Source organism: Electrophorus electricus, chromosome 21 (assembly GCF_041902795.1).
Source record: "Electrophorus electricus isolate QZ-2024a chromosome 21, ASM4190279v1, whole genome shotgun sequence".
Classification (NCBI taxonomy): Eukaryota; Metazoa; Chordata; class Actinopteri; order Gymnotiformes; family Gymnotidae; genus Electrophorus; species Electrophorus electricus.
Genome location: NC_137517.1, coordinates 6,637,878 through 6,665,000, shown reverse-complemented (window position 1 = coordinate 6,665,000; position 27,123 = coordinate 6,637,878). Strand labels below are relative to the sequence as shown.

Here is a 27,123-nt window from a genome sequence, read left to right as displayed (position 1 = left end):
CACAGGAGATCAAAGATTTGGGCTGAGCTCCTGTAGCTACATTTCTTAACCTCTGATACTCATCAGAAGTATCCATACTCACACACCAGGAAGGGGAGGCTAGCCCCATTTCATAGCCTCTGAGACTAACGGGGCGCTAGCTCCCTTCTCCGCGGGTGCCAATTAAGCTCCTGCTCTGCTTCTTTGGCTAGTTCCTAAAACGATTTTAAGAGGGGCCAACATGGGAATTACAGTACGAGTGTTAGCCTGATATTTTTAGACGTTTCCTGTAGGATCAGCACATAAAATGACTGGGTCTGTGTGATTGAGGCAGGGTAGAAACAGCCAGCTTTCCAGCGTGCAAGTGCCACACACTACTACATTTTATATGTAGGCCATGATAAATATGACAATTGCAAAATAAATGTTTCCATCAGACCCATTTTATAGCAAACAGATAATGTTCGATTTGATTTATTGCATGAAAGTAGACGTACTCACGTCACACTGTTACGAAGACATTAAGTACATTCACGTAGGCCTCAAATAAGTAATTCAGTAACAAAAACACAAACTTTGCTGACAAGCAGTGAAATTGTAAAACGTCATTTGGCATTAGGCATATGGTAACTTGCTGCTAACCTTCCAACTAGCTTTCAAGTCGAGCACTGGTATTGTCAGGCCAGGTAGTCTTTTAATCATACCTGCATGACAACCAACAATCTTTGCAGCATGTGTGTTATTCATAGTATATTACAGGTAACTGGGTTCATAATTTGAAGCACGTGTTGCAATGTCGAATCGGCAGGTGACATAAGGCCTACTAAGTGAAGGTACCTTTGCAGTTTTTTCTGCTTTCTATTCTAATAGCGTCCCCATCACTCCTCTCACCATTGTGCCATCTAAGGGCAAACCCCAAATAAAACAGCGATCATTTCTCCAGCAGTTAAACACATGGAGTGATGTCCCCTTTTACTAAGCATTTAGAATAAAGCATTTCCTTTCATTCATTTACTACAGGCCCTTGGAATGTAAACACATGCAGTCTGTAAACACATGCATCACATAACTATATGCATCCATCTTGATGTCCTGCAACACCATTGGTGTCTAGCTTTTGCGATGTTTTAACCATTAACCCATATTGTAATGTAGAAATGCAACAGTTCAATGCAGTCCTGCCTTACAGATGTTATAACATTAAAGTGCTGTGGGGCAGGGCGCACACACTAACTGCTTGATGGACAGGCCAATTTCTGCATGACAGATAATGAGGCCATGCTTGATGAAATGTGCTTTGTTCAGTTTTACCCTACACACAAATGTTGTGCATCCTCTCCTCTGCAGAAACACAGTTAGGTTTGCAAAGATCAAAGTGCACATTGCGTACATGTCAGTGTCTGAATGGTAACAGTAATATCTACAGTATATTTTCTTCTTATATGGAGACCTCAACTCACAGAAAAGGTGAATTTTCTGAAAAATAACTAACATTATTGTGTTTTTATCCTATTCGTTTTTAACGCAGTAATCAATTCGAGAGCTGGACACAAGGAGGTCATGCTGTGTGTTTTATTTATTTATTTATTTATGTTTGGGGGAACAGCTTAGATGGCTGACCGTGACTCACAAAATCATCCGCTCAAAAACAAAACACATCCCTCTCGTTTAGCATCGAAGTGACCGGAGACCCAGTGAGTCAGAGACTGAGCAAGAAGTCCGACACTGGCGACTAATGCTGGGATGGGTGACTCCTGAGTCCCAGCATTCCCGCAAGGCGGTGCTGTACAGTGGGCCGGTCTACTGCTAACTGCTTGCTGTCAGTCTGCTCAGTTCAGAGGCTCTCAGAAGCTTACACAGGCTGCCCCAAGAAGAGATGCTTGCTGAAGAGATTTTTCTCATGGTGAGGCTGGTGCGGTGCCGGCCCGCAGAAGTTGCAGCTAGTTGCAAGTGACTCCTCTCAGGACCGGACGCTGGTCTTGAGATGTGCTGCTGGGTCTTTGAGCCTGAGGAGGAAGGATTGGGTTCTCCTGGGTCAACTGTTCACTTTAACACGTGAGGTGCCAAAGAAGAGTATGAGATACTGTTAGCTGGTTTAGTGTGAAAGATGCTGGCACGCATTCCAGATGTAATGCTACAAATATGAAGACCTACACAGTAATGAAACTGAGGTATGCCTGGGTGCACAAACATACGCGACTTCGTGACTCAGGGCAAAAAACAGTTTAAAAGTACCGCAACAGGCAAAAGAAGGACCTGGAAAAAAATGAGAATGCGCCCTTCAGGCAGGTGCAGGGAGTTCAGCTGACAAGTAAATCCAGCAACTCATCCCTTTGTAGATCAGAAGTTTCCTGCCACTGGGGAAACCTTACCAGTTCATGCAGCGCTTGGTGATATCTGGTCCGACGTGGCCGTCCTTCAGTTGGGAGGAGGGTTCATTAGTGCAGTCAGGTGGGGTCAAGGCAGGAGTGCTGCCAACACCTGCAGACCTACAGGCCCCCGAAGAACAGGACTATAACACTTTTAGCCTGTTTGCTATGCAAAGCAATCTGCTTCATCCATCCTATTCTTCTGTAAACAGCAGCTGGGGGGTTCACGAAGCCTTTGTCCTGCCGGCACTGACACTGGTTATCTGACAGGAGTCAGATTACCAGCAGAACCTCTACAGGAGTTCCTGTTTTTCCTGAGTTCAGTACAGCACTTTGAAATTTCACCCCCCTGGGGCACACTGGTAGCACACGCCTTGTGCTACACCTCAGAGCTGAAGTCTCACCACCAGGCCAAGGGCTGGCAGCTTAGAAGAATCTCCTAAATGATTAGTGATTTTTTTTTTTTAATATGGAGGGAGTGTTTCTGACAGCGAGTAGAGGTTTTGCTTCATGGTTGAGGCTGTGAAGGACATAGGAAAATCAAGTAAACAGAAAAATGAGAGGCTCACCTAACAGAAACTGGCTAGGTACTGAAAATAGAAGCTTGCCCGACATGCTCAGGACTTTACAACCACATGTGAATGTCCATGGTTGCATGAGGAATGAAGATATATAGGAACATCGACGGGTTTCTCTAAAGCTACTGCACTGTGCAACAGAGCCTACAAACCACATCTTATAAGAAAAAGATTTCTGTAAATGCTTTTGACATCAGCATACAGTATAATAGCTATTAATTACTTTCATTTTGTGTTACTGTCAGAAACAACAAGTTCAAAGAAAGGAAGTGCCTCATAGTGTCAAATCCACCCACACAAATAACAAGGGCAAGATGTTTAAATAATTGAGCATTGTTCTGTCACTCAAAACCTTCCTAAAAGGCAATCTTGCCTTGATCCTGGAACCAAAATTATAAATATAAATGGGTTATTCATAACACGCAAGTTCACATTGTGGACAGTTTCAACTTTCCTGCATGTAATTGATCCATCCCTTCTGCAGTCAGTGGACCACTCCATTATAGGGGAAAAACTGCAATGGACAAAACCCAACAATGCAAACATAACCATACTAATACCACACCGTCAACTACATCTACACCTAGACTATAGTTATCCGCAGCCCTGCCTGGCTGGTACTTGCTAGAAGGAGACTGCTATAAGAATGTTTATCTTCCCTTTCTCTCCTCTCTCCTTCTCTCTCTCTCTACCTCCCTGTTTCATCTCCCCTTCTTTCTCTTCCTCCCTATCTATTCTATCTCTCTCTCATCTCTCTCACACATACCTTCACACTCTTTCCCTTTCACATACTGTAAGTGAAGAGAAACTAAAATGAGTTAATGACACAGACAGCTCCCCAGGTTACAGTATCCAAAACAGGAGGGAGGAGACTTTATTGTAAACTGCAGAGGAAAATTACAATAACTCACCTGAATTCCTAGGCACCACACCCAACATCACGTAAATACAGTAGAATAGTATGAAACAAAGTCCAAATAATATATGAGAAGAAACAGCAATTAGCTACACTGGAGGATATCAAGAATATCCCAGAACAAAATCTCTGCCCAGTCTCACTGTTGGGAGACCTCTCCAAAGCACCTAACTCCGTTTAGCTCCATGTAGCTGCATTTCAAAGGGAAACTCGGTTGAGTGCCAGCCTTTCAGTCTGCACCATCCGTCACTTGGGCTCCCTCTGTGCGAGTGATTTCCCACTAAATTAGTATTGCAAGTCAGTGACTGCAACACCAGACCCGGTAGAGAGAGACCGTGCCATACCCTGTGCTGCAGGCAGACGGTCTTAAGTGACCTTTGTTTAGGTTCTCTGGAGTAATTTGACACTTGTGCTTCAGCTGTGGGGCGACCGTGCTGGGCTCACTCTGGCTCTGGGTCAGATCCGAGAACCCAGACGGGCCAGACGGCCACTCTGCCGCACAGCCGACCATAAACTTTGTAACGCCCACCTCAAATATGCACCTCGGCCTTTGGACAGCAGGGACAGAGTGAGGAGAGTGTGGTGTGAGACGTTTCTGGACTCGGGGCTGGAAAATGGGCAGTGACAGGACTAAGAATAGAGACAGAGGACTTTTGTTTTAGGGAAGAACAGAACTGACACATATCTGCTGTGGTAAAGAGGTACAGATTAAAGCCTGTCTTGCCCTAAACCTTGCTCACAGTGTTAATGGAAACCCCTTGTTTTGACTGCTGTCAGTCTAGCATTGGTCCATAAAACACATCCAAGCAGCACTATACTAACATGTTCGATAATGACACTTAACAGAATATAGTACTGACATGGATAACAAAGAATGAATGCTTCCAGCTACTGATTAGTATGAAATGAGTGGCCAGGTGCAAACTGGATGCTATACTAACTGTCATTAATTGTATTATTTACTTACACAGTAACATTAGCATGTTTTGGTTCTCTTAGTACGTCAAACCAACCACTGAGGATGTAACTGGGTTAGTAGATAAAGTATGTATGCCTTGTAAGCAAATGCAAGGCCATTGCCTCGCACCAACAAAAGGACCCTGCAACTTCATGGAGCGAAAGGCAAGACAAAGCAAACAAACCCCCCAGGCGGAATAAAGAGGGAGGAGCTTGTATTTGGCACACCCCTCTCTGTGGGAGTCTGTGGTACCAGTCTGGCCTATGCTGTGCTCTCTGGCACTCTCTCCTCAGCAAACTCAGGCCACATAGCGTTCCCACACTGACAGCACGGACGAGGACTAGCTCATATTGCTCTCTGTCTGTGCGGCCCGGCGATCACCACCCGACCCCCTCGCCCTGACCCCCCCCCCTTCTTCTGTTTGTCTATCTCTCTCCCTCTCTTTCTCTCTCATTGTTTGTCTATCTCTCTCTTTCAATTGCTCACTCTCTCACTCTCCCCTCTCCCGTCTCCTTCTCCGTCTGTTTGTCTTTCACTCACTCGCTCACACTCTCTCGCCCTCTTTCCCTCACTCTCTCTCTCTCCTTGTGCTTCTCACTCTCCCTCCCAATGTAGGGAGACAGAGCAGAGGTTACACCAACACACACCACAGCAACAGGTCACATCTACACCCGCGGTTGCCTTGGTGCCGCACTACACCCCAGTCCTCAATCAACAGAGGGGCAGCGGCTAAGCTTGGCAGACCCAGATGCTCTCTTCGTCTCTGTTGGATCTTTTCTCCTTCTCTCTGCCCATTTGTATTTGTATTTGTTTTGTAATTCATTTTTTCCCCCTAATCGTACTCTCCCAAGCTTATTGACAGCCCTGGCTTCCTAAATGACTCCTTAAAAATCGTTTGCACATGTCCAGAATGAATTATTACTGTCTTTTCACCACATGCCTCAAATCACGCACCATCCGAGGCAACACCGGCAGCCAGCCCCAGTGTCCACATGTGTAAATGCAAGATGGATGCCACGCTCCACCTCATACAGGTCCAGCCATCCATCTTCAGGCCACTGGTGATACCTCTCGAGCTGTATTATGGCTGGGGCCAAGCCCATCTAAGCAGCATGTAAACAACGAAGCATTTTCCCCTGCCGTGCTAGTCATGCTAATCTTCTGATGTGCCTCCATAATTCCAAAACAGAATGAACTGTACAGCAAGGGTGTTTTAAATCAAATCTAAACACTTAATCAAAGGTTGAAATCTCAACTTGCAAAAACATGCACGAGTGCACACACACATCCACACACACACCCAAATGCATGCCCACACACATTCCCATGCTCGTACACATACACAGACACACGCACTATGCACCAAGGGGAACAGGTGCAGACCACTTTGACTGAGTGCCACTGTTCAGCTCCCAGCCATGTACAACGAGCGTAATGGATGTTGCGGAAAATTAAAAGAGGAAAAGTTGTTCAAATTTCAAAATGTAAATATTGGGTTTTCCCACAATGAGAAGCAGACCACCCAAGATGCCCCCACCACCTCCCCCATTCCCGTCCCCCACGTCCCCATCCCTACTCCGTCAGCGGCACAGGGGACATCTTTTTTGTGTCTCAGTGTGAACCATCACCATGTACCTCACACTCATGCACGCGTGTGCATACGCGCGCACACACACACACACACACGCGCGCACACACACAGAGCCAAATCTCAGAATCTCAGTGTGCCGTGTGCCAAAGCTCAGTTGTATGATTGTTCCATTCTTTTCATCTTAAGTCCTGAAGACGTTTCTGGATTCCTATATTCCAAAAGCACTTCAGAGAAACACTTGAAAACGTCTTTACAGAGGTGTTTGCCAGAATGTTGAAACGCTCTGAAGCCTTTAGTGTTAAAAGCACATGCAGGTAACACACCTTCCACACAGTTAGACTTCAAAGTGACTATTCCACCATTGGCTTGCAGACAAGTGACAAATGCTTGACTTTATTGTGCTAAATACCTTCTCAAAGGCATCGGATCATGCTCACTGACCTCTTAAATGCAGGCACAAACTGAAGTAAATGCATCTATGTGCAGAGACGGCACTGCGCACAGGTTTTTCAAACCAAGCCCTGCAGTTGGTTTGAAAGTTAACATGGAGTTAATTTGGTGTGGTGTTACATCTTGTTTCTCCCTGAATGATAGTAAGTTAGAATGCATGCACACACTGCCAGAAGTGCCCGTAAGGCTTTCTCTGCTGCTCTCCGCCATGCCTGCCCCAGAAGTGCCCGTAAGGCTTTCTCTCCTACTCTGCACCATGCCTACCCCAGAAGTGCCTGTAAGGCTTTCTCTCCTGCTATGTGCCATGCCTACCCCAGAAGTGCCCGTAAGGCTTTCTCTCCTGCTATGTTGCCATGCCTACCCCAGAAGTGCCCGTAAGGCTTTCTGTCCTGCTATGTGCCATGCCTACCCCAGAACTGCCCGCAAGGCTTTCTCTACTGCTCTGCACCATGCCTACCCCCAGAAGTGCCTGTAAGGCTTTCTCTCCTGCTCTGCGCCATGCCTGCCCCAGAAGTGCCCATAAGGCTTTCTCTCCTGCTCTGTGCCATGCCTACCCCTCACTCTCACCTCCAGACATCAGAGAGGCATTGTGGGGAATAAAACAACTGGTGAAAACACAGAACTGGGCAAAGAAAAACTATGTCATTTCATCTGAGTCGATTGATAAATCTGTAACAATGTTATTATTAGTAAAGTATCAACCAGCTGTAAAGCACAACTCTGAAGAAACCAAGCAAGACCATTCACCTAGTGCAAAGTCTAATAAATGGGAGGTGGAAATTGTAAAGAACGGGAGCTTTCACCAAATATTTTGAAATGCAAATTGCAATTTCAACACTGTCACTGAACAGGGAAAATTACATTGCAAATTAACCTGCCTCAAATATTCAAGCACACTCCAAAGCACTACTAGTAAAGTTGTTTTTGTTAAAAAAAAAAACGTTAACATGTATACGGTTAAAATGCACAGGAAGAGGTGAGCAAAAAACTTACCTTGGGAAGATCTACTCACGGAAGCACCGGCTGGTCGTTGGACAAAGGCTACCAGACAGAAGCCCACTAATCCAATGCTCGCGCGCATAATAGCGTATATTAACATATCACCGTGCGGGAAGATTAAAGGGGCCCTTTTCCGTATCTAGCCAAGAAAAAAACAAAACGTAACGATTAGTGGAATCAAAGCGTTAACGTGGTCCCCCCACCCCCCCCGTTCAGAAACTGACATGCGCTGTCCTCTCCTTTATTTAGATGAAAATGTTGGTTCAAGTGCTCGGGGTGGTGAAGGTGACCGACTGAGTTCAGCAGGAGAAGAGAAACATAGTTCAGTGGTCATGTTCGTCTCTGACCAATTTCTATGTAAGAGAGAGCATAGAAAGATAGAGTGAAGACGGAGGAAGGGGGAGGAGAGATGAAGAATCACGCATTGCTCTCTCTCTCTCTCTCTCTCACTCACTCAACTTGCAAGGACCTTTTTTCTGGAGGAATTCACAATCAGCCGCGGGTTGGACCGAAGTGGGGGTTGCCATGGATACGGCTTCCGTGGGCGAGAGGTCAGACGCGCTGAGACCATGTGCAATCAATGGATTTGAGCGCGGTGTGTGCGTGCGCACAGACCCGGAGACTTTTGTTTTCATCTTTACCTAAGTGCTAAGCATGTGTGCACACATGAAATTAGACGAAATAAACATAGCTACGTCAAGTTCATAAAACCCGATGAGTGTCCTTTTCGTTAATATAAGATAGTCTGATTACTCTCGATACAGCGGTTAGATTTGTCCGTATATGGATTGCCTTTCTCCATCACACACTGCTCGCTAACGAAAGACAACAGGCCACTTCATCTCTTTATGTAATACCACATGCGTTTAAAGAGAGGGAAAGAATAACCGTGCCATTACGCGTCTGAGCAGACATACAAACGATTAACCGTTTTAAAGAAGGCAACCGTAACTGCATTTAAAGGCATGCGTGGTGCCACCCGGCTGCCGCTTCTACCGAGCGCACGTGTCGCCACCTTTGGGCGGGGGCTGCTACGGTGGCTCCGTAAACTTATCAGTCATCCGACCCCCGTTAGTATCAGAAGCCAGTCCGATCACGACTCCGCTGCTGCACTGAACAAAAATTATGAACAAAAATAAACAAATTATCCATTTATTATATTTTTTATTGATCTTCGGATATAAGTAGCGTAGTTTACTTATCACTAAACCGGAGGTACTCAAATCTGGACCTCAAATCCAGATCCTGGATTTTGTAATCCCTTGTAGTGGATTAAATGATTAATGAAACTGGTTGGCTACTTTATTGTCACACCTGACTCCAAGATAAAGGGAGCTGTGGAAAATATGTAGGATCTGGACACTAAAGACTGTGATTTGAATACCTCTGCAATAAACTATTGCATGTAAAAAGCTCACTGCAAGCAAATTCATAAGTACTGTTCAGAATTACAGTCCTGGGTCGGGTCTTGCACCTTTCTAATTTGAGTTTCTTAAGAGTGCTCTCAGTGAAAGAATCCTGGGCGGTCTCGAAAAGTTCTCCAAGAAAGCCTTGGTCGTCTGCGAAGCTCCGGTTCGGTGAAACAGCAGGTGCGAACAAGCTCCAGCCTGCAGCCCCCAGTGCGTGTTTTCATCGGACTAATTCATGTTCGATTCGCTCGGCTTGCTCCTTTCTTACCCGACCCGTAGTTCGTGTGTGGCATGCTGTAGGATAACCGCGAGCGGAGCTGCGACCTGCCGTTGGCCGCGTGGCCTGGCGGAGAAAACGTCTTGTGTGAAAGCAGCCGTGATCGGCCACAGCCGGACGTAAAGAAAGAAAGCCCGTCGGGACTGTGGAGTCATTTGCAGTCTTTCACAAACTTTTTTTTTTTTTTTTTTTTTTTTTTGCGGGGAGCTTTTGCCACCAAACACCCTGGTACCAGTGCCATGCCCAGGGGTCTATTTCCACGAGGGCTACGAAGCCAGAGTCGCCCAGGATCGTTTATTTCAAACCTTGTAATTAGTTGGGCATTGTTGAGTTTTTAAAAAGAACCATCTTTGCTGTGTTTTGTCCATGCTGGTGCAGATGGGTAAATACATGTAAATGGAAGCCAGTTCGCCAGCTGCTGATATAGGCCTGCAGATTATTGTTTACAGATATTTCACTATAATCTTTAGTCTACAGTGGCCTGCGCTAATGCCTCCAGTAGACCACCCAGAATAAAGGATGTTCTGAATTTGTTATGGTCACGTTTTAATTCTTGCTCATCCTGGATTTTCCCACACTGATCCAGTGATTGTCCTGAGTCATCCCAAGTGTACACAAGAACAATGCATTTCTGCATCTCAGATATTCATTCAATCTGTATGGTCAGCAGATCCAACTATAAATAAAAGACTATTGCCTTGATTTTTATAGAGCCTCTTCCAACGTTTGCATGCAAGATCCTTTTGGTAAATAACTTATAGTGACCCCTAGAGGTGATGTATAGCATTTACCATCAAAAAAGAAACAATTTATCACAAACAAGCAGCTGTTTTTAATTGGACAGACAGCCACGGTTCTTTAAAGGCAGCACGTGAAAAACGAAAAGATAACATAGCCCTGCAAGTTCTGGTGAGACCTGTAATGAGACATCTCTGCGGTGCCTACAGGGCCCAGTACCCTCCACCCACATGTATGTGATGGGTCAGGTTGTACTGCTGATGAAGTAGTCGATACAGGCATGATGTCACCACATCAGACTTTGCCCCTTTTAAGTGATGCGGGTTTGTTTTCTGATTTGCTGTCTTTTTTGGAAAGAGGCCTGACTGAGAGGCTTGCTCTGACGTAATCCTGATTGTGTCTGGGTGGCCCACAGTCGTGAGAGCAGAAGACGGGGGGATTAGACCTGCACGGACGGGCCAGTGACCGGTGCCCAGCCCAGCTTCATTATCTCCAGCTGTGTCTAAAGCTCTCTCTCTCCCTGATTTTATGCTGGTGGTGTATCACAGATAAGTCTGTAATCTCTGTCCCAAGGGACTGAATGAAAAGAGAATTAAAACTCCTCTGATATGAAATAAAGGAGATTTACTTATGTAGGTAATCAGAGGTATGTGCGTGCGTGTGTGTGTGTGTGTGTGTATGGGGGGGGGGGGGTGTCCTGGACTGTTGGCATGGACAACAGTGAGAAAAGCAACAGTGGAAAGTCCTGCTTCTCCACTTCCACTAAAGACCAGGTCAGCCTTGAGTCCATAATGGCTCCTTGACTGACCCAGTTGGGTTAGAGCACCTAGCGGTTTTTGGCTCCACCCTTGCAGACTTGCTGACTTTCCTTTGTGACCTGCAATGATGACACAGGCCTTGAAGGTCTCCGCACTTAGTTTGTCACTGCAAGCAGTTGTGTCAGAGCAGGACCCATGTGGGACAGAAAAGCAACGTGGCAGTAAACATGAAGATGATACCCAAGTGATTTCAGTGTTATCCAACACTGCGACAAATTGCCCGCTGTCAGATTTTCACTGTTACATCCAGAGTTTTCAAGGACAAAATGTTTTATTGAATTCCTTGTGTAGTGCAGATCATGACATAATGAGACCCTGTATTCTGTGCAGTGTCCTGGATCTCAAATAGAGAGTCTTTTCAGATACTCCCCCAGTCTGGCCGTCCAAATGTCTTACACAATCGTCTCAAAACACACTGGCCATCAAATGAAAAAACTTCATTAAGTAGCTCATTGTCTTGTCTCCTGGACCATTTTCAGATCTCAATGTTATGGCTCCTTAATCTTAACATGGTAACATTCTAGAGCTAAACAGGGCCAACAAAACCTTTATGCCCTAAAATGGTCATTTTTGCTTCCCTATGTCAAGAAGCAAAGAAAAAAAAACACAAACGAATAAGCATCGGATCTCATGAATGCCATCTGCAACATCAACCCCACAAATACGCAGATCCGCTTGGGCATTAATGGAGCACCCAGTGGGAGTTATTAAGGAGACCACTGGCGAACCACAAGCGTCCGCTGATTGTTTACGTGGGGTTAGTCAGCGAGGACCCCATGCAGAGGAGCTGGAGGGAGCAGCTGGGAGACGTAAACCACATCGATGGCCCGCGCCGCTTTACTCATCCTCCTCCTGGTGTGTGGGCCCGCAGCCTGCGGTCAGCGCACGGTAGGGTGTCGCAATAAGACGTGCTCGGGCAAACGTGTCACTTCCTCTTTCTAAAGGGAGCGAAGCGAGAGAGGGAACGCCAAGAGCGCAAGGCTAGGGCAGGAGTTCAGATTTCCGATGAGCATCAAACTCTAATGGTCAGAGTTTATAGCCTGTTGTTTTCTAGATACAATTGCTGAGAGCGCACCAATGCCAAGTACAGATTGTGATATACTTTTTGCTAAAGTATGTTGTGCTATATAACAGTGATCCATAGATTTATAAATGCGACTATTCATAGGCTCTTTGTCATAAATATATGCGTAAATGGAATGAAACCTGAGATATGGACAGAGTCCTGTATTTCATGTGTAAGGCAAAAATGCTTGATTTGATATTTAACTTCAGTTTTTGAAATTATTTCAGATTCTGGTCTTCTTCTGGTGGGGAGTTAATTCTAGAGACTTTTAAATTCACATCACCTCTGCTTACATTGTAAGACCCCATAGAACGATTGCTTTACAGCTTGTGAGTAACATACAGGGAGATACTCATGTGACCAGCAAGAACAGAACATTTAAAAAATGTGTAGGTTCCAAAAAAAAAAAAAAAAAAAAAAAAACCCCAAAAAAACAATGGAAAGGGATAGGAGCCTGCATATAAGCACACTACCATAAAATCAACATTAAGATTTTCAGTGTCTGCCACCTAACAGGGTGTGTGGAGTGTGGTGTAAAGTAAAGAAAAACACGCAGTGTGATTCAGCTTTCAATGTAAGTATTCACTGTTGTTGTCCAAAAACATCCACTGGAGGGCACCACAAGCCAGGGGAACCTTTCAGCATGTACTCATGCAATTGTCTAATGCCATGGAAAATAACCATGAACTTGTGTCATCTAACACTTTTAACACCACTGAATAGATTATTCCATATGGCAACCAAAACCCACCACATATATGTAATACCTTGAACATTTTAACTTGTTCAAGAAAAGCAAAGGCAAGCTTTTCGCCCTCATGGACATACACAACCGGTATTATGCCCGAGCTTTAAGAATGGTGGTGTGTCATCTTTGTGACACTTGGATCAATTTGAAAATGAATGAGGCCTACAAGAAGTCATATACCTCAAACAGAAGCAAAAGACTTTGTAATTTAAAGTGCACAAGAGGTGCTGTTACACAAGATATTTACACCCATGAGGGCCTGGTGCCTAATATCAGGTCTGACTGGTTTCTGCAGGATATGATTAGAATCTGCTGAAGCTATGAGAAAAACCCTCAGCATGGCAGTGCTGTGCTTACATGAAAAACATGGACTGGCATCTTTTGGAGGGCGCGACAAAAGATTCGTGTGCGTCAGAGCCTTAACAGGCTACAGACTCAATGAAATCAGGACACTGCAGACACATACATGAACTGTCACACGCCATTCACACCTGTGCAAGCCTGATCTCAAGTCAGGTAGATGGCACCCACAAAAACTGAACCAAGACTAGCATTCCACAGGTATTCATGAACGCAGACCCTGATACAAATCACAGACCTTTTTAGTCTACCTAGCAATTATATCTCTGCACGTGGAATGTATAAATATCTGAGAAACTGATTACACTACATGTAGCAATGTTAAACCATTAGTAACACAATAAATACAATACAAGGTCACAACATGTACAAGTCACAGCAGAGGTTTCAATGAATATAACTGTCAATGTAATCAAGATCAACTTTATTTCTAAACTTCTGTATTAATAACGTTTATAGTTCTCTTCAAACATGCATATTAAAGTGCTTTCCAAAACAGACTAATAAAAAATTGGCTGTGACCCTGAATAATCTCAATATGGTAATAGGCAATTTATAAATCAAATACACAATTGACTGAATATCAATGTGACGGTGAGGGAGGTGAAAACAGTGTTTAGACTGAGTGTGTCCATTAAAAAAATGAGCGCACCTGTCCAGTAGAACAAGGAAATTTGGGCACTCTCTAACATATTTTTTCATTTTCTATTTTATCATATGGCTCAGGTTTTCCATTATATGAAGCAAGCAGAGAAGTTAGGTCTGGGTAATGTTACTAATACCTGATAATGTCTTTCTTACTTAAACAATTAAAGGACTTTAACAGAGATATCCAATCCGTTGCTAGGCAGAAAATCTCAATGGAAACACGGCCTTCTGTCAGAATACTGAGCAAGCAGTTCCTTATGCACGCAACAATCATAGATCCATCACCTGGCATAACCTCCGACGTAGTCCCTTCTCCACCAAAGACAGACATTCACTAGAGCAAAGAAGCTCAGCAAACCGAAGGTTCATAAGAATACATCTGTACCCCGTAGTATTTCTCCTAAATGCCGACTGTATATACACCGCCCAACAGATAAACATATATTCATGCATCCAAGAATTCTGAATTAAGAATGTAGTCTCCTCCTATTCCAGCCTTATCCTCAGATTTTATGGAATCTGTATAATATTGGTCAGTAAGTGTGTGAGCAGTTTGTAGGCAAAGCATATTAGACCTCAGTCTCTAATCAGTCCCAGCTTCCTCAGGGCCTGCTTGCGATCTTCTCCATTTTTGCTCTGTGGCGAGATGACCACACTGATGCCGTGTGTTCCTGGCATGGTGGAAGAGGGCAGGGACTTCCTGAAATTCGGTTCTTCTTTCAAGTTAGAAGGTGGCTGCTGGATACTCAAGTCTTTCAAGCTCCCTGAAAAAGCAGGTCGAGACAAGTTTTGTTGCAGCTGTCCAGGCGAGAGCTCCACGTTGGCCTTCTCTGGCGCCTTCCCCTGACCTTTTATGGTGGAGGACTGTTTGACTGCAACATTTTTACCCATGTCTGATTGCTTCATGGATGCAGATTTGAACACTCTTGAACTTGAACCCCTCAGGACTGTCGGACTTTGACGTCCTCCTTTTTCTGAGAAGGGAGGTGAAGATAAAAGTGAAACTGTTTTTCCTCTTGCCTCCACTGCTTCTGCGGCAGGCGGAGGGACCCTATGTGGTGGACTGACAGTGGGGCTTGAATCTTCCTCAACACCCTTCAGTAAGCCCAGTTTCTTCAGGGCCTCGACGTGAACCTTCTGCTGATTCACCAAAGTGTGATCACTGTGTGGAACAAGTGAATGAGAAGGCCCAGAGTCTTTGTGACTTTTCATGATGATACTGGAGGGGAATTTCTTTGGTTTGGGTGCCACAGCCGGTGCACTTTTGGGCTCGCCATGTTCTGCAGTGACATGGCAGGAATCCGGAGATGAAGGGGGAGAACCTGATTGGTCTAACCACTTCTGGGATATTTTGCGGTTTTTCTTCATCGAAGCCTTTTCACGCAATTTGTCTAGCTCACATGGGGACAGCAGTCCTCCAGGTGATGCATTCGCTGTGCCAGGAGGTTTGTCATCCCTGGCCTGTCTGCCAAAACCTGAGGGAGGGGCGTTCACTCTGTTTCCTGGTGGTGGCTCTAACTGGGGTTGAGGTGGAAGCTGGGGTTGAGATTGGGATTGGGGTTGTTGGTAAAGATGATCTGGTTCATCCATAAAGTCTGAGGGTGGAGGAATCAACTCCGTTTGCATGTCAGGTGTAGCACCCTTGCTCCGATGATCTGGTCTGATGTCCAGCTGGATCTTGGCAGGACCTTCTTTGGCTTTCGGCTGAATGGCAGTGCCAGGTTTTACTGGAGGCTCAGGTATGAAAGAAGGAGGCTCATCAGGTTTATGGGTTCCTGGATTTTGAGGTGATGAGGCAGGTTTTCTAGCAGTCAGTGCAGCTGATGGGTGGTAAGAGTTTAATGCAGAGGCATTAGCTTCATTAACTGTTTCTTGTAAGGGTGTGCCTATTTCAGTTTTTTTCAGAAATTGCGCACTACCATTGGCCAGAACCAGTGGAGTAGGTACAAGCAGGCCATGAGCTTTATGGTTGTTTCCCAAAACTCTGTTGGAATCATTATGGAATGACAGCTCTGAAACACACACAAAAAAAATACACAATAAACAATATATTTAAGGTTCACAATAAAGGTTTTCCAAGTAAGATTAACACAAACACAACTAGCAAGACAAAAAAAGCCAACACATTTCCTAGCCTGACTGCAACTACATGTGCAGTGCTGTGGTCTCCCCACACTGTTGGCACTAACCCTCTGGTTTGGTTGGGCTAGCGGACGCAAGGTGGCCCGTTCTAGCGGCTAAAGCGCGAGGCGGCCAGCTTGGTTCATCGTTGGACAGGCCGCTGTCATCCTCTGTCTCCAAGGACTCGATGGCTTCCTCCAGGTACATGAGACAGGCGCGCTCTTCGGCAGAGAGGTGTTCCATACTGTCATCACTCTACCGCATTACACAACAAAAGAGAACACGAGTAAGAAACTGCCGTCCGTTCACATTTATTTGTATTTGTGGCAGCCACATTACTACGACTGGAGTGCAGTGCCGAGGGCCCTGGGTCATTTATGTTTTATTATATAATATATTGTTTATGTTTGAAAACTTTAAAAGTTTATTTTCACAAAAGTAACCATTTTCACTATATCTGCAGTACGGTATACAGGCCCCGCATGAACCCTTTTATTGCTATATTTAAGGCATAACATTCAAAACCTATGCTTACTCCAACAGTTCCTGCTTTGCAAATTAATATTGCATCAGTTAAGTACTTTCTAAGCTTCCATTTTCCTCTTCAGAATAGAGGCCCAGCTCACTGTTTTGTTTCTAGTTTATTTTGCTGTATAATTTCCTGTGTGGCTTCAAGGAAGGGCAGGAAAACCCACTAGAGACTGGTGGGGTCAGATCAAAAATCCTGATGTCTGCCTTTCTCACTTCCATGATGAAATGGCAAAGTATCCTGCTCTGCACAGCCCCACCTCTTAGCTTGCACCAAAAAATATAGGTCAGACCCTTTTCAGATTTACACTAATCTGAGAATCACCTAAACCAGGCCAGTGGCAGTGTAAGGTTTGCTGATATCAGTTGGTTTTAGACAATATGAGTGCCAGTAAATCAGAAGAGGACTGCAGCTATTCAGTGCATGAATGAGAACAGTGCATGAATCGCTGTTTCCTTAACCTTCAAGCACTATGATAAAATTATTTATACACACACACACACACACACACACACACATATATATATATATGAAATTTGATTCCAGTTTCCAGGTTATTATGAAACCAAAGGCACTTTATGAGAAAGTCAACAGTATTGGAATAGATCTGACAATTACTATTGTGCCCTTGAGCAAAATACTAAATCAGCCTCAGGTTTCTTCAGAGCTGGACCTTGTACTTAGGCAAAGAAAGATGCTTTAGGTAAGAAATGTTAAGCCACTAACTATATGTAATGAAGGGTGATGAGATTATTGTATGTGTGTGTACTATGTGTCCTTTGTAACTAAGTACACATGCCCTGCTCACCTACATAAGTGTCCAAAACCTTCACCTTTTAACAATATTAAAATTAATTTAGTCATATGGCATGGGAAAACCATTTGCATCAGCTCATTAAGGTGACAGTTTACTTTTTCAAGAAATTGACCGAGTCTAACCCATTTCCATACAACATTACTAAAGTGCGTTGATTTCATGCTAACTAGGGGGTGGGATGTTATTGGGTTGTTGCTGATGATTTGTTTTCCACTTGGTACTCACAAAGCCAGAGTTGACGCTGGCCATGCTGTCACAGCTGCTTCCGCTGTTCATACTGGTGCTACATGGCCTGGAGCCACAAGCTGGCATCGCACACGCAACAGCAATCCCTCAGGAGCCGGCAACCTTCCGAGAGGGAAGAATGAAAACGGGTCACAGGTGATCGCAGATGGGACTTTATCTGATGTAGGAAGGGATTTAGGCCTCAAATGATCATGTTACTAATGAGGCTTGCTGTGCTGTATGTTCTGTGAGAACCAGTTGACCTTGTCAGTCAATTTTCAAAAGCCCCTGGCCTAAAGGTTGTAAAACAATCGGTAGAAACAGAAATTAGTTTTAAAAGACTACTAAAAAAGCTAAGTACAACTACATGTGTTCTTTTAGGATTTCAGAGTGGAGAGAAATCCATATTTTCTTTCATGCCTTCTACAAGCTACAGCTTTCATTCCAATTCATCTTATATTCCCAAAAAAACATATCCGTGAAATGTCCATTGATTCAAAATAGTCCATTGATTTAAAAAAGTTTCACATTTTGGTTCAGAAACCAATAAAGATAAGGTCAAGAAAATGATTGGCTCCCCAGAACTGTCCTTGGATAACCTCTGGAAAAACATACCTTTTCCTCCAATTGTGAATATCAGTTAGGTTGATGCACCTTTAAACTAAAAATGTACTACAAACCACAAAAATATATTGTGGGAGTGGCAAAGAAGTTTTGAGGTTCCTATAAATCTGTCCTGGAAAGTGATAGATACTTTGATATTTGCATAAGAGCAGATTAGAGGTAGAAGTGAGTTACACCCTATATATCACTCTGGTAGTGCATGAAAGGCTGAATGTGGCCGATTGCAACTTTAACTTTAACTCTACATAACCACCTGTTGGCTCATGTGAAAGGCTGAATATGCCTGACTGCACCTTTAACTATAACTAATTATAGCAAAGTGCAAACAACTGCTTGGACTTAGACATCCAAATATCTTGTTGCAGACTACGCCCTGAAAAGGCTAGGCAACCAAAAAGCAGTTTCAATTAGATTTTTTTCCCCAAACTTCAATGTGATATGTTGCGGTTTGGGCAGGTGAGGTAATTATTTATTGAGTCAGAGATAGCACCTTACCATACTCATTACAGTAATGCTTTTATGCTATAGAATCAAATAGCTACAATAGAAAACAGCAGCTCTTTACAACCACAATCAAGCCGTGCGACCACTGCAAGCATCGCAGATGTTGGTAATGTAACAGAATAGGCCTTTGCAACAACAAAAGGTCAACAATAAAGCTGCAACATTTCGCTTTAAAGCACTAAAGCAACAGGGGACAATGCCAGAAGCCCCTGCATGGCAGAGGTTAGATTCCTACCTCCATCACCCACACTCAGCTGATCAAGTGCTTAATAAGCTATTATCAGTTTAGTAGAATCAGGCACAAAACAAGAGCAATTGCTATGACCATCAGGTGCTGTGGTTGTGCATGACTGGGTAACCACACTGGGTAAGACATTCTGGCTTGTGGTACCAAGGCTACACGGGCCACAGCTACAGCTTTGAAGAACACAAACAAACGTGAATACTAAGCATTGCTCGCCTGGGGAGGTTTTCAAGTTGTTCAGCATACCAAGGCCTCACTCTTGCCTTGTTTAGCAACTTAAAATGAAGTACTCACGTCCACATATGTATGCGCATAGGGCTCACACACACACACACACACACACACACACACACACACACACTCACACTCACACACACTCACACTCACACACACACACACACACACTCACACACACACACTCACACACACACACACACACACACACACACACACACACACACACACACACACACACACACACTCACACTCACACTCACACATAATTTTCTTGCATGTATGGAAGATTCACAAAAGTACATTCCCTTGGAACCAGACAGGTGAGCAGGCAGGGTGAGATCCTGGAGACACCTGTTCTTGTGCGCTCTTAATTGTGCCTGACCCTGGAATGCCAGACCTCTTGCCTGCATATCTCATTCTTAGAACATTACGCAAAAATGACTGGTCTGATTAGTTGTGATGTCATACAGGGAATTTCCTATAGTTTTTTTTATTTTTAGAAGTCCATATATAATGCCAAAATTATTACGTATATTATTATTTGAGATGATAAGGCATTACATAGAAAGCACTCCAGTAATGTCATTAAATGGTCATTTAATGGTCATTAAAATCTAAAATTTATTTATATAGCACTTTTTACAACAGATGTTGTTACAAAGCAGCTTTACAAATGTTGGGAGTCCAAGTCCCCAGTAAACAAGCCAAGGGCAACAGTGGCAAGGAAAAACTCCCTAGAGAATGAGGAACAAACCTTGAGAGGAACCAAGACTCAAAGCGGGGCCCATCCTCCTCTAGCCAATTAGATAATTATCTCCTCCATTAGACAATTATCTCCTCAAATGGTTACTATGACTCCATGTGGAACATTGTCCGTCATCACATCGGGCCACAGAATGAATCAAGTCATGGAATGAGCCACAATGTTACATATGCATTTGAAACTTCTTTTCAGAATTCTCTTTAGAATAAATTGGACTTCGTATGCAGACTTTTGTGCACCGAGGTTGAATCTATGTCTGAATAAACTACCCTCAAAGATTATTAACCACAGTAAGATGAAAGGCATAGAGAATGTTAAGTATGTGTCCTTCGGTATCAAGGGCGGCCATCAAGTCTAGACAATAATTTACAGTAAGCACACACAAACACACACAGTTAGCAGTAACACCAGTCTGGTCAGCAGAGGCAAGTATGCATTATTTTTTACTTCATGCAACCTTTCTGGCTAGAATGCACTCTTGCCAACATACGCACAGCCCCACATACACTCACACCACCAAGAGGAAAACCAAGCCCCCAGCTGTCACAGGAGTCATCGTCTTAGCTTCACTTGCTACCTGTGGAGTTTGGAGCGAGACTTGATCATTTTTAAATTATTCTTCCAGCTGTGTAACTCTTTACCAACCGAGACTACAGATATTTAAACTACAAGAAGCGCCTACTGCAATCCGATTCATTTTTATCCCGCTGAATTATTGAACAAAAACGGCAGGCTACGTCTGTAAGATTTGCCCTGAACTCTTTCACTTTTACTGTATAAAAGGCACAGAGAACGAGGACCGCGGAACATCACGCAAACCGCGACCTGCACGGGACTGCTCTGACGGTAAGAATCTATCCCGCTGAAGTAGGCGCTTACCTGGAATGGCCAAAAGCGGCGAGAAGAACTTTTCGCCCGCGCGCCCGAACTCCCTGCGCGAACGCCGACGTCCCAAATACTACAACAGCGTCGCCTATCTCGCGCTAGTGCTCGCGGCCGGCCAATCCCGCACGCGCTGCGCAGCACTGGACGCCGATTGGCGGACGTCTCAGGTAAGCGCAGAAGGTAGCCACTATCAAAGACTGGAAAGGCGTGGTCATGTCTAGTCTCCTGTGTTATCGGTCTGTGGGCTTTGGCCAGACCTTGCCGCTTCCCTACGTTTTGAACAGTCCCGTCGTCTCTGGCGTCTATGGAAATATAGGTTTTGCATTATGATGACGATTTGCGCTTATTAATAACTTGTTTTCTATTAAAACGCACGCGGCAATGACCTGCCATGTAAATGAACATGTCAATTCTGCCGAAAGAGCTTCGTTTAGAATGGCTTACTTTTTTTTTTAGCTTAATTGTCCAGCCCATTTCTGTGTGCAAATATAGCAGAGCGCAGCACAGTTTATCTTCCAGAAAGCTAACAAAGGCACGATCCAGGATGCAGATATGCAGTGTTTTGCAAGAGATTAAATGAAGTACAGCAAACAAAAGAGTAGGACGCCAACACTGACATTTGGCCTAGATATTTATTAACTTTAGATGAAGACCACTTTCTTTGCCTTTACGTAATTTATCTGAGTCTTTCTCATTTGTGAGGAATGCTGTAAGTAGTGTGTACATATGTCTCCTGCTCCTTTTAATATTCATTTATTATACTGGGTGTGTTGCATGTACTGGGAGATGCTTTTTTTTGGCCATGTGATTCAGTGCTTTTTTGCTGTATCATTACACAAAAACCTACATGTGAAGTGATACTTTTATTTTAAAATTGAGAACGGGGGAGATGTAATCTCGTTTTTGTAAAGATATTATGTGTGCAGACCTGGAGGTAAAAATGATCAGTCTCACACCCCAGCTGAGACTGCCGATCATTCATAAACCCTGAAAAGCAAAATATGACAGTCCAAATCAAAATAAGCCAAAACATTTTGACTTATTTTATCTGACACCTTCACAAAATGGCCCACACACTGAAGAGCCACGTGTAATAACAGTAGTAATAGATGTAGAATATTGTCTAGGTTTTAGAGCACTTTTGGTTTCAAATATAATTTTGTTATATATTACAGAGTCTTTTTTGTTCCTTTTCATGTTAGTTGGACGATTTTAACAACGGATATGATGGACTTTTCCACATAGGATTTTGCTGTGTTCTGCGAACAACATTTTACTACAACATTTATAAGATCACACTATTAAACCAAAAATTGTCTTCATAGGCATCAACATAGTCTAAAAGTTTTTCTTGAAGACCTTCTTTGTGTTTAGGAGTATTTGTCCAACAATCCTTGAAGATTGTAAAGGCCTTATTTACTTCACATTCCCCCATCTGATCTCTAGGCCAAAGATTACGCTGAAGAACCTCCTAATAACTCATCTTAATTGACGTCAAACTACTTACGTGTGTTATTTTAAGTTTTATGCCACCAATGATACACTAAAACATACTTTAAATGCATGTTAACACTATTGTTATTGTAGCGGTATGATTTCTTTGTTAAACATACTTTGTTGCAGAACTGGCAGCCCTTTATGTTATTTTGTCAAATTCGGCACATAAACAAAACAAAACAAAAAAAAGACACAGAGACTCTGGAAATTAATTCAAGAAACATAAAAGAGGCTTCCTGGAAGTCTATAATTTAGTTAACTCCTGCGTTTTGATGCCATTAATTTGACTAAAAGCTTAAATGTTATTTAACAGCTTTATAGTGGTTATTTACTGGCATTTAATGGTAATGATAATGTTTACTGAAACACTGAGTTCTGCACTCCCAAAATCTCTGACTTTATGGCAGCCCACTTTCCTAAGCGTTTCCTCATAACTTTAGGGAGAGGTGATAAGTGGTACCCACTCTTTCTATTTTACTGAACTATTTATTCCATTGACAAAGTGTGGATAAGAGATCCCCTTACAGATGAGCAGCAGAGATGTACTGTGCGTGGCCTGCAGTGGCCCCTAGAGGACGGTGCTTGAAATGCGTTGCACTGCACAGTTGAGTGTTTTCTTTCAGTTCACGATATTAGAAGTAGGAAAATACCATAATGTGCGGCGCAAAAGCACCACATCCCTGAGGTTGAAAGCACAAAGCAGCGAGCCTTTAACATTCCCGCAGTTCATTGATAATGTAATGAAGGATAGAGGGTGGCTGCAAACATGATAGAAATGGTTTACCCTTGATGGGAGTCACGCCGGTCAAGATTTCTGTTGCTGTGGAGGTTTTTTTTTTGTTTGTTTGTTTTTACGTGGGGGTATGTTATGAAATATGTAGTATGAAGATCTTTCGGTTAATGCCTTGAGCCAATCAGGGCCTCTCTTCTGAACTCATTTGTTTGCTTTGGGAACCAAGCTGGAGTAAATACAGCTGTGAGGGTGTGGTGTGTCAGGATGATGACCTCAGCAGCGGACCTTCTACGGCTGGGACCACGGAGGTCCCTGATGGACTGGGTCTCTCCTTCGCACACATCTGGAACTGATCGTGGTGTAAGCACTCATGGGCGGATCCCCTTCCAGTTCTACCACCAAGGCAGGGAGATGGGATCATAAAGAACGGGAACATTCCCTCACTCCACTTGGAGCATTACTTCTAAACATTCCATGAGTTCACGTTTTTATGTATACCCACGCTAAAAACCATGTCATTTTTATGCATTGTGGTTTTAGAGAAAAAGGTTTGTCATCATTTTTATAATTTTCTCTGTACGTACAATACTGCCACCGTGTGGTCAGTATTGGCTATGGCGGCATAATCCTGGAAGGTTTTGTAAATACACTCGGCAAATTATGGAGTTGCCGCTCAGTTGCTGTTATTTTGGTTCCTTTCAAGTACAAGAAAATCTCTTTTTATACATACACTTAGTCATCTTTTATTGTTTATTATGTAACGTCCCCGGGGATCTCTTCAACTGGCAGGTCGGTTTTTACACGGCAATAGCAGATGTCGTGACTTGATCCCAAACACAAAATAGAAAACAGGACTGGCTAGAAAAATACAGCGAGTTCCTGAAAATGTTCACGCTTGTAGTCTTCATGCAGAATGATGTTTGGGAATTTTACGGTAAATCCATAATTAATAACCTGACTAATAAATCCAACATGCTAAATCCTGTATCATCATGGGTATGTGATGGTCCATAGGTTTTTCATATCAAGCGGTCATAATGGATGTCTTGATCAAGATAATGGATGTCTTGATCAGTACAAGAATAAAGTTATGTGTGAGGTACCTCCATATGTGTGCACTCGACAAAGAGAACTTCAGATATCTTTAATTTGATGAAGACATTAGGTGACAGGAAGCTAAAGAAGTGAGGAAGTTGGTGAGAGTCCAGTTACACTGAGTAATCATTGAAATATTTTGGACGCTTTACACTGGCAATAGCATGACAGACCAGAAGTGGAACCACACCTTTATGCGCGAGTTTTTATGATCTGTTTGACAAGAACAGTATGCTATTTAGATGTTCTTGACATGATTTTGTTTTTGTCATTTAAGAAAGCCATAGATTAATCAACACTATCTAATCGCAGCAGTGATCCTTTTCTTATTTGTAGTTGAAACAGTGATCCTATGTAACAACGCAGACCCAGATAGGTTTGAAGGATCCCTGAGCAGGGATTAATAACAGGGCAACAGTACCAAAAAAACAAAACAAAACCAAAAACACCACCACACACCAGAGATTATGGTCAGAGCATAGCAAAGAAGTCAGTAACAACAAGGCAATGCAAAAAACAGAATTGACAAAGCCATAAAACACAATCCAAAAATAATAGAAGGAGAGAAACAGAGACCAAAGACTGTAGAAAGAGTGCTTCGAAGCCAATGGAAGACTGCACTGAACTGCAGCATGTATCTGACAGTACCTTGCAGTGAGAGGACGAGAATGGGTGGTTTAAAGGTCACGCTTATACGGCCTAATGAGAGGCAGTAGGTGTGTGTGATGATCTTGTATCCATGGAGACAGATCAAAATTTCAGGGACAAGGACTTCAGCTGTCTGATTTGGCTATTTCTTGTGTTTCATTTCTCTTTTTTAATGGCAGCTACAACTCTAATCACTAGAAGCCAGACACACACACACACACGCGCACACACACACACGCGCACACACACACACACACACATGCAGTCATGAAGCAAAATCCTTACCTCATCACAGGCAGGATGTACTTTTAGTTCCAGTCATTTCTTTTTGGAAAAGAAGATTAATGTGTCTGTTAGTGTTACCCTGAGAATGAGTCAGGAGTTCCGTAATTTAAGTGTGGAACCACACCTCTACAGATAATGTGAGTCTTTGGTATGCAGTCGTTGATGGGATCAGTTTGGTGCTTAGTTGTTCTTCACCCCCGAGCCTGGGTTTGGTTTTCTGCCTTTAACAAAGGCATGGAATAATTAACACTACTCAGCTGTAACCAATAATCCATTTTTTAAATTTGTAGCTCAAACACTGCACTCATTTTTAGTTGATGCATCAAGGCAAGACACTGTGTTATAATGGCAAGCCTGTTTCACTTCATTTCACAACACATGCCTAGCAAAGCATCATATTAATCAGAGCCATACGAAAGTACTGCATCATAAAGCTATAAAGATGGAAAACATCTCTCAAGGCATCCCTGGTCCGCAGGGCTAGCTCATTTCTGTCTCTACACTCAGAAAAATAGTGGTTTCGAATTGGACATCCATGCAATGTAGAGTCAGAAGCGCTTAAGTAAATTGCCATTTTACTGTGTTTTGGAGTGTTTAGAACAAATCATACACGTATGCACATGCAAACACACACTTGTGAGCCACACACATACAGGAAAACACAAACACACTCACCTCTTACTGCTGATCAGATTTGAATTATGAACAATGATTTGATTTGAACAATGTTTTGTTGTTGTTGTTGTTGTTGTTGTTTTGGTGAACCAGGACCAAAAAAAGTTATAAAATGGTAATGGTTAAGGTACATGACTAGCAATCAGTTAAAGATGCCACTATTGTGCCCCTGAGCAAGGTCCTTAATGTTCAAGTTGTATTCAGTCATAGTTGTGTGTTGCTTTGGTTAAAAGTGTCAGCTAGATGAGCTAGATGATCACATTTATACATTATGTGACTAGAACTAGCTGCAATTTTTAACAATATGACAAAAATTCCAGGCTTTTTCAAATTCATAATCACAGTAAACTGGTGCCTTCTCAGCTGGGACTAATATTCAGAATTTCTTCACTTTCAACAGAAAATGCACGTAGTTGTTTTGAGAAGAATAACAACAATATTTCTTCGTTTTTGAGGAGACCACAAAACCATTCTCACCCATGAAAGGGCATGAAACTGCTGTCACGGATCTGCCCTTACAGCCAATACCCCGTGCAGCTGGTTTGCACGCATGTGGAAGATTGTTCCTTGAAAGAACACAGCCTCATGTGTGTACCTTTCCTGCTCTAGCTAACACATTTAACGTCAAAGTCTAGAGTTGTGTCGAAGTGGGAAAAATAAAGAAAAGTAGGATCCAGACACTGAGACCTAGAACCATTACTCTATTGTACAAGGCAGGGAACAAGTGAGCATGTTAAAAAGAAACATGTGTATTGTGAACAAAGACATCCTTTCCCGTCCTCTGGTGAGATTCCGGTGAGGTTTTAGGCTCTTTGTTATACATAAGTGCATGACAGAATCTTTTGGGGTATGGATTTGTTCTTTTTGCTGTACACGCACACAAGAAAAGCATAGCTTACAACTTTAAGTAAACTATAACTGAAAAAGTCCAGTAAAGACATTTAAAAAAATATTTTTCTTGTGATGACGGTTTTTGGCTGCTACAGCCCTTCTCTGCTCGTGTGCATACACCCAGCACTCAGTAGCCAGCGCCCCAGTGTTTGGTTGCTATGTGTAAGGGAGGGTTCTCCTGCACCGGTTCCATCATCATCATCATTCGAGAGCGGCAGCTGTCCATGCCCCCCAAAATTCACACAGCCGAGAGAAAATAAGGAAGAGAAAGATGGGCCTGTTTTACAGACAAAATCAACTTTGCATGTATTATAAAAGGAATAAGTCTTTGAAAATCAATATCACATTCATAATTAAAGGAACCATTTAAAATAACACCATGTTCCCTTTAAGGGAGGAGTTTGCTTATGAGTTCCTCGCATACCTTCTCAGCCCTCCCACACTTT

General features: G+C 43.2%; 2 protein-coding genes and 1 long non-coding RNA gene across 4 annotated transcripts in view; all 3 read right to left on the bottom strand.

Annotated features, from left to right (window-relative positions):
* Positions 1-8,238, bottom strand: part of scube3 (signal peptide, CUB domain, EGF-like 3) — a 66,942-nt gene extending 58,704 nt beyond the window's left edge. For both annotated transcript variants that reach the window (XM_027018088.3, XM_027018089.3), the window contains exon 1: positions 7,835-8,238. In XM_027018088.3, the coding sequence (XP_026873889.1) occupies positions 7,835-7,940 (106 nt within the window). In that variant the 5' untranslated portion in view covers positions 7,941-8,238. The remainder of the gene's footprint in view (positions 1-7,834) is intronic.
* On the bottom strand, positions 1,387-4,355 carry LOC113582361 (uncharacterized). The gene is made up of 3 exons (XR_003411155.3): positions 3,838-4,355; positions 2,352-3,440; positions 1,387-1,985 (listed from the first exon to the last, which is right to left on the bottom strand). It is a non-coding gene; the product is annotated as an uncharacterized LOC113582361 (long non-coding RNA).
* Positions 8,239-11,030: 2,792 nt separating the features above from the next.
* LOC113582352 (specifically androgen-regulated gene protein) lies at positions 11,031-20,978 on the bottom strand. Its single transcript, XM_027018077.3, has 4 exons — positions 20,848-20,978; positions 17,597-17,719; positions 16,094-16,280; positions 11,031-15,916 (listed from the first exon to the last, which is right to left on the bottom strand). Exons 2-4 carry the CDS (start codon positions 17,681-17,683, stop codon positions 14,481-14,483), a joined length of 1,710 nt encoding a protein of 569 aa, XP_026873878.3. The 5' UTR covers positions 17,684-17,719; positions 20,848-20,978; the 3' UTR covers positions 11,031-14,480.
* Between the last annotated feature and the right edge of the window lie 6,145 nt (positions 20,979-27,123).

Bases quoted from the DNA above. Each gene is read 5' to 3' on its own strand.
- LOC113582352 (XM_027018077.3), bottom strand. From the start codon at position 17,683: ATGCCAGCTTGTGGCTCCAGGCCATGTAGCACCAGTATGAACAGCGGA. The intron at 16,281-17,596 runs GTGAGTACCAAG...GTAATGCGGTAG, and splicing joins CCAGCGTCAACTCTGGCTTT to AGTGATGACAGTATGGAACA. The intron at 15,917-16,093 runs GTTAGTGCCAAC...TGTGTGTTTCAG, and splicing joins TAGCCCAACCAAACCAGAGG to AGCTGTCATTCCATAATGAT.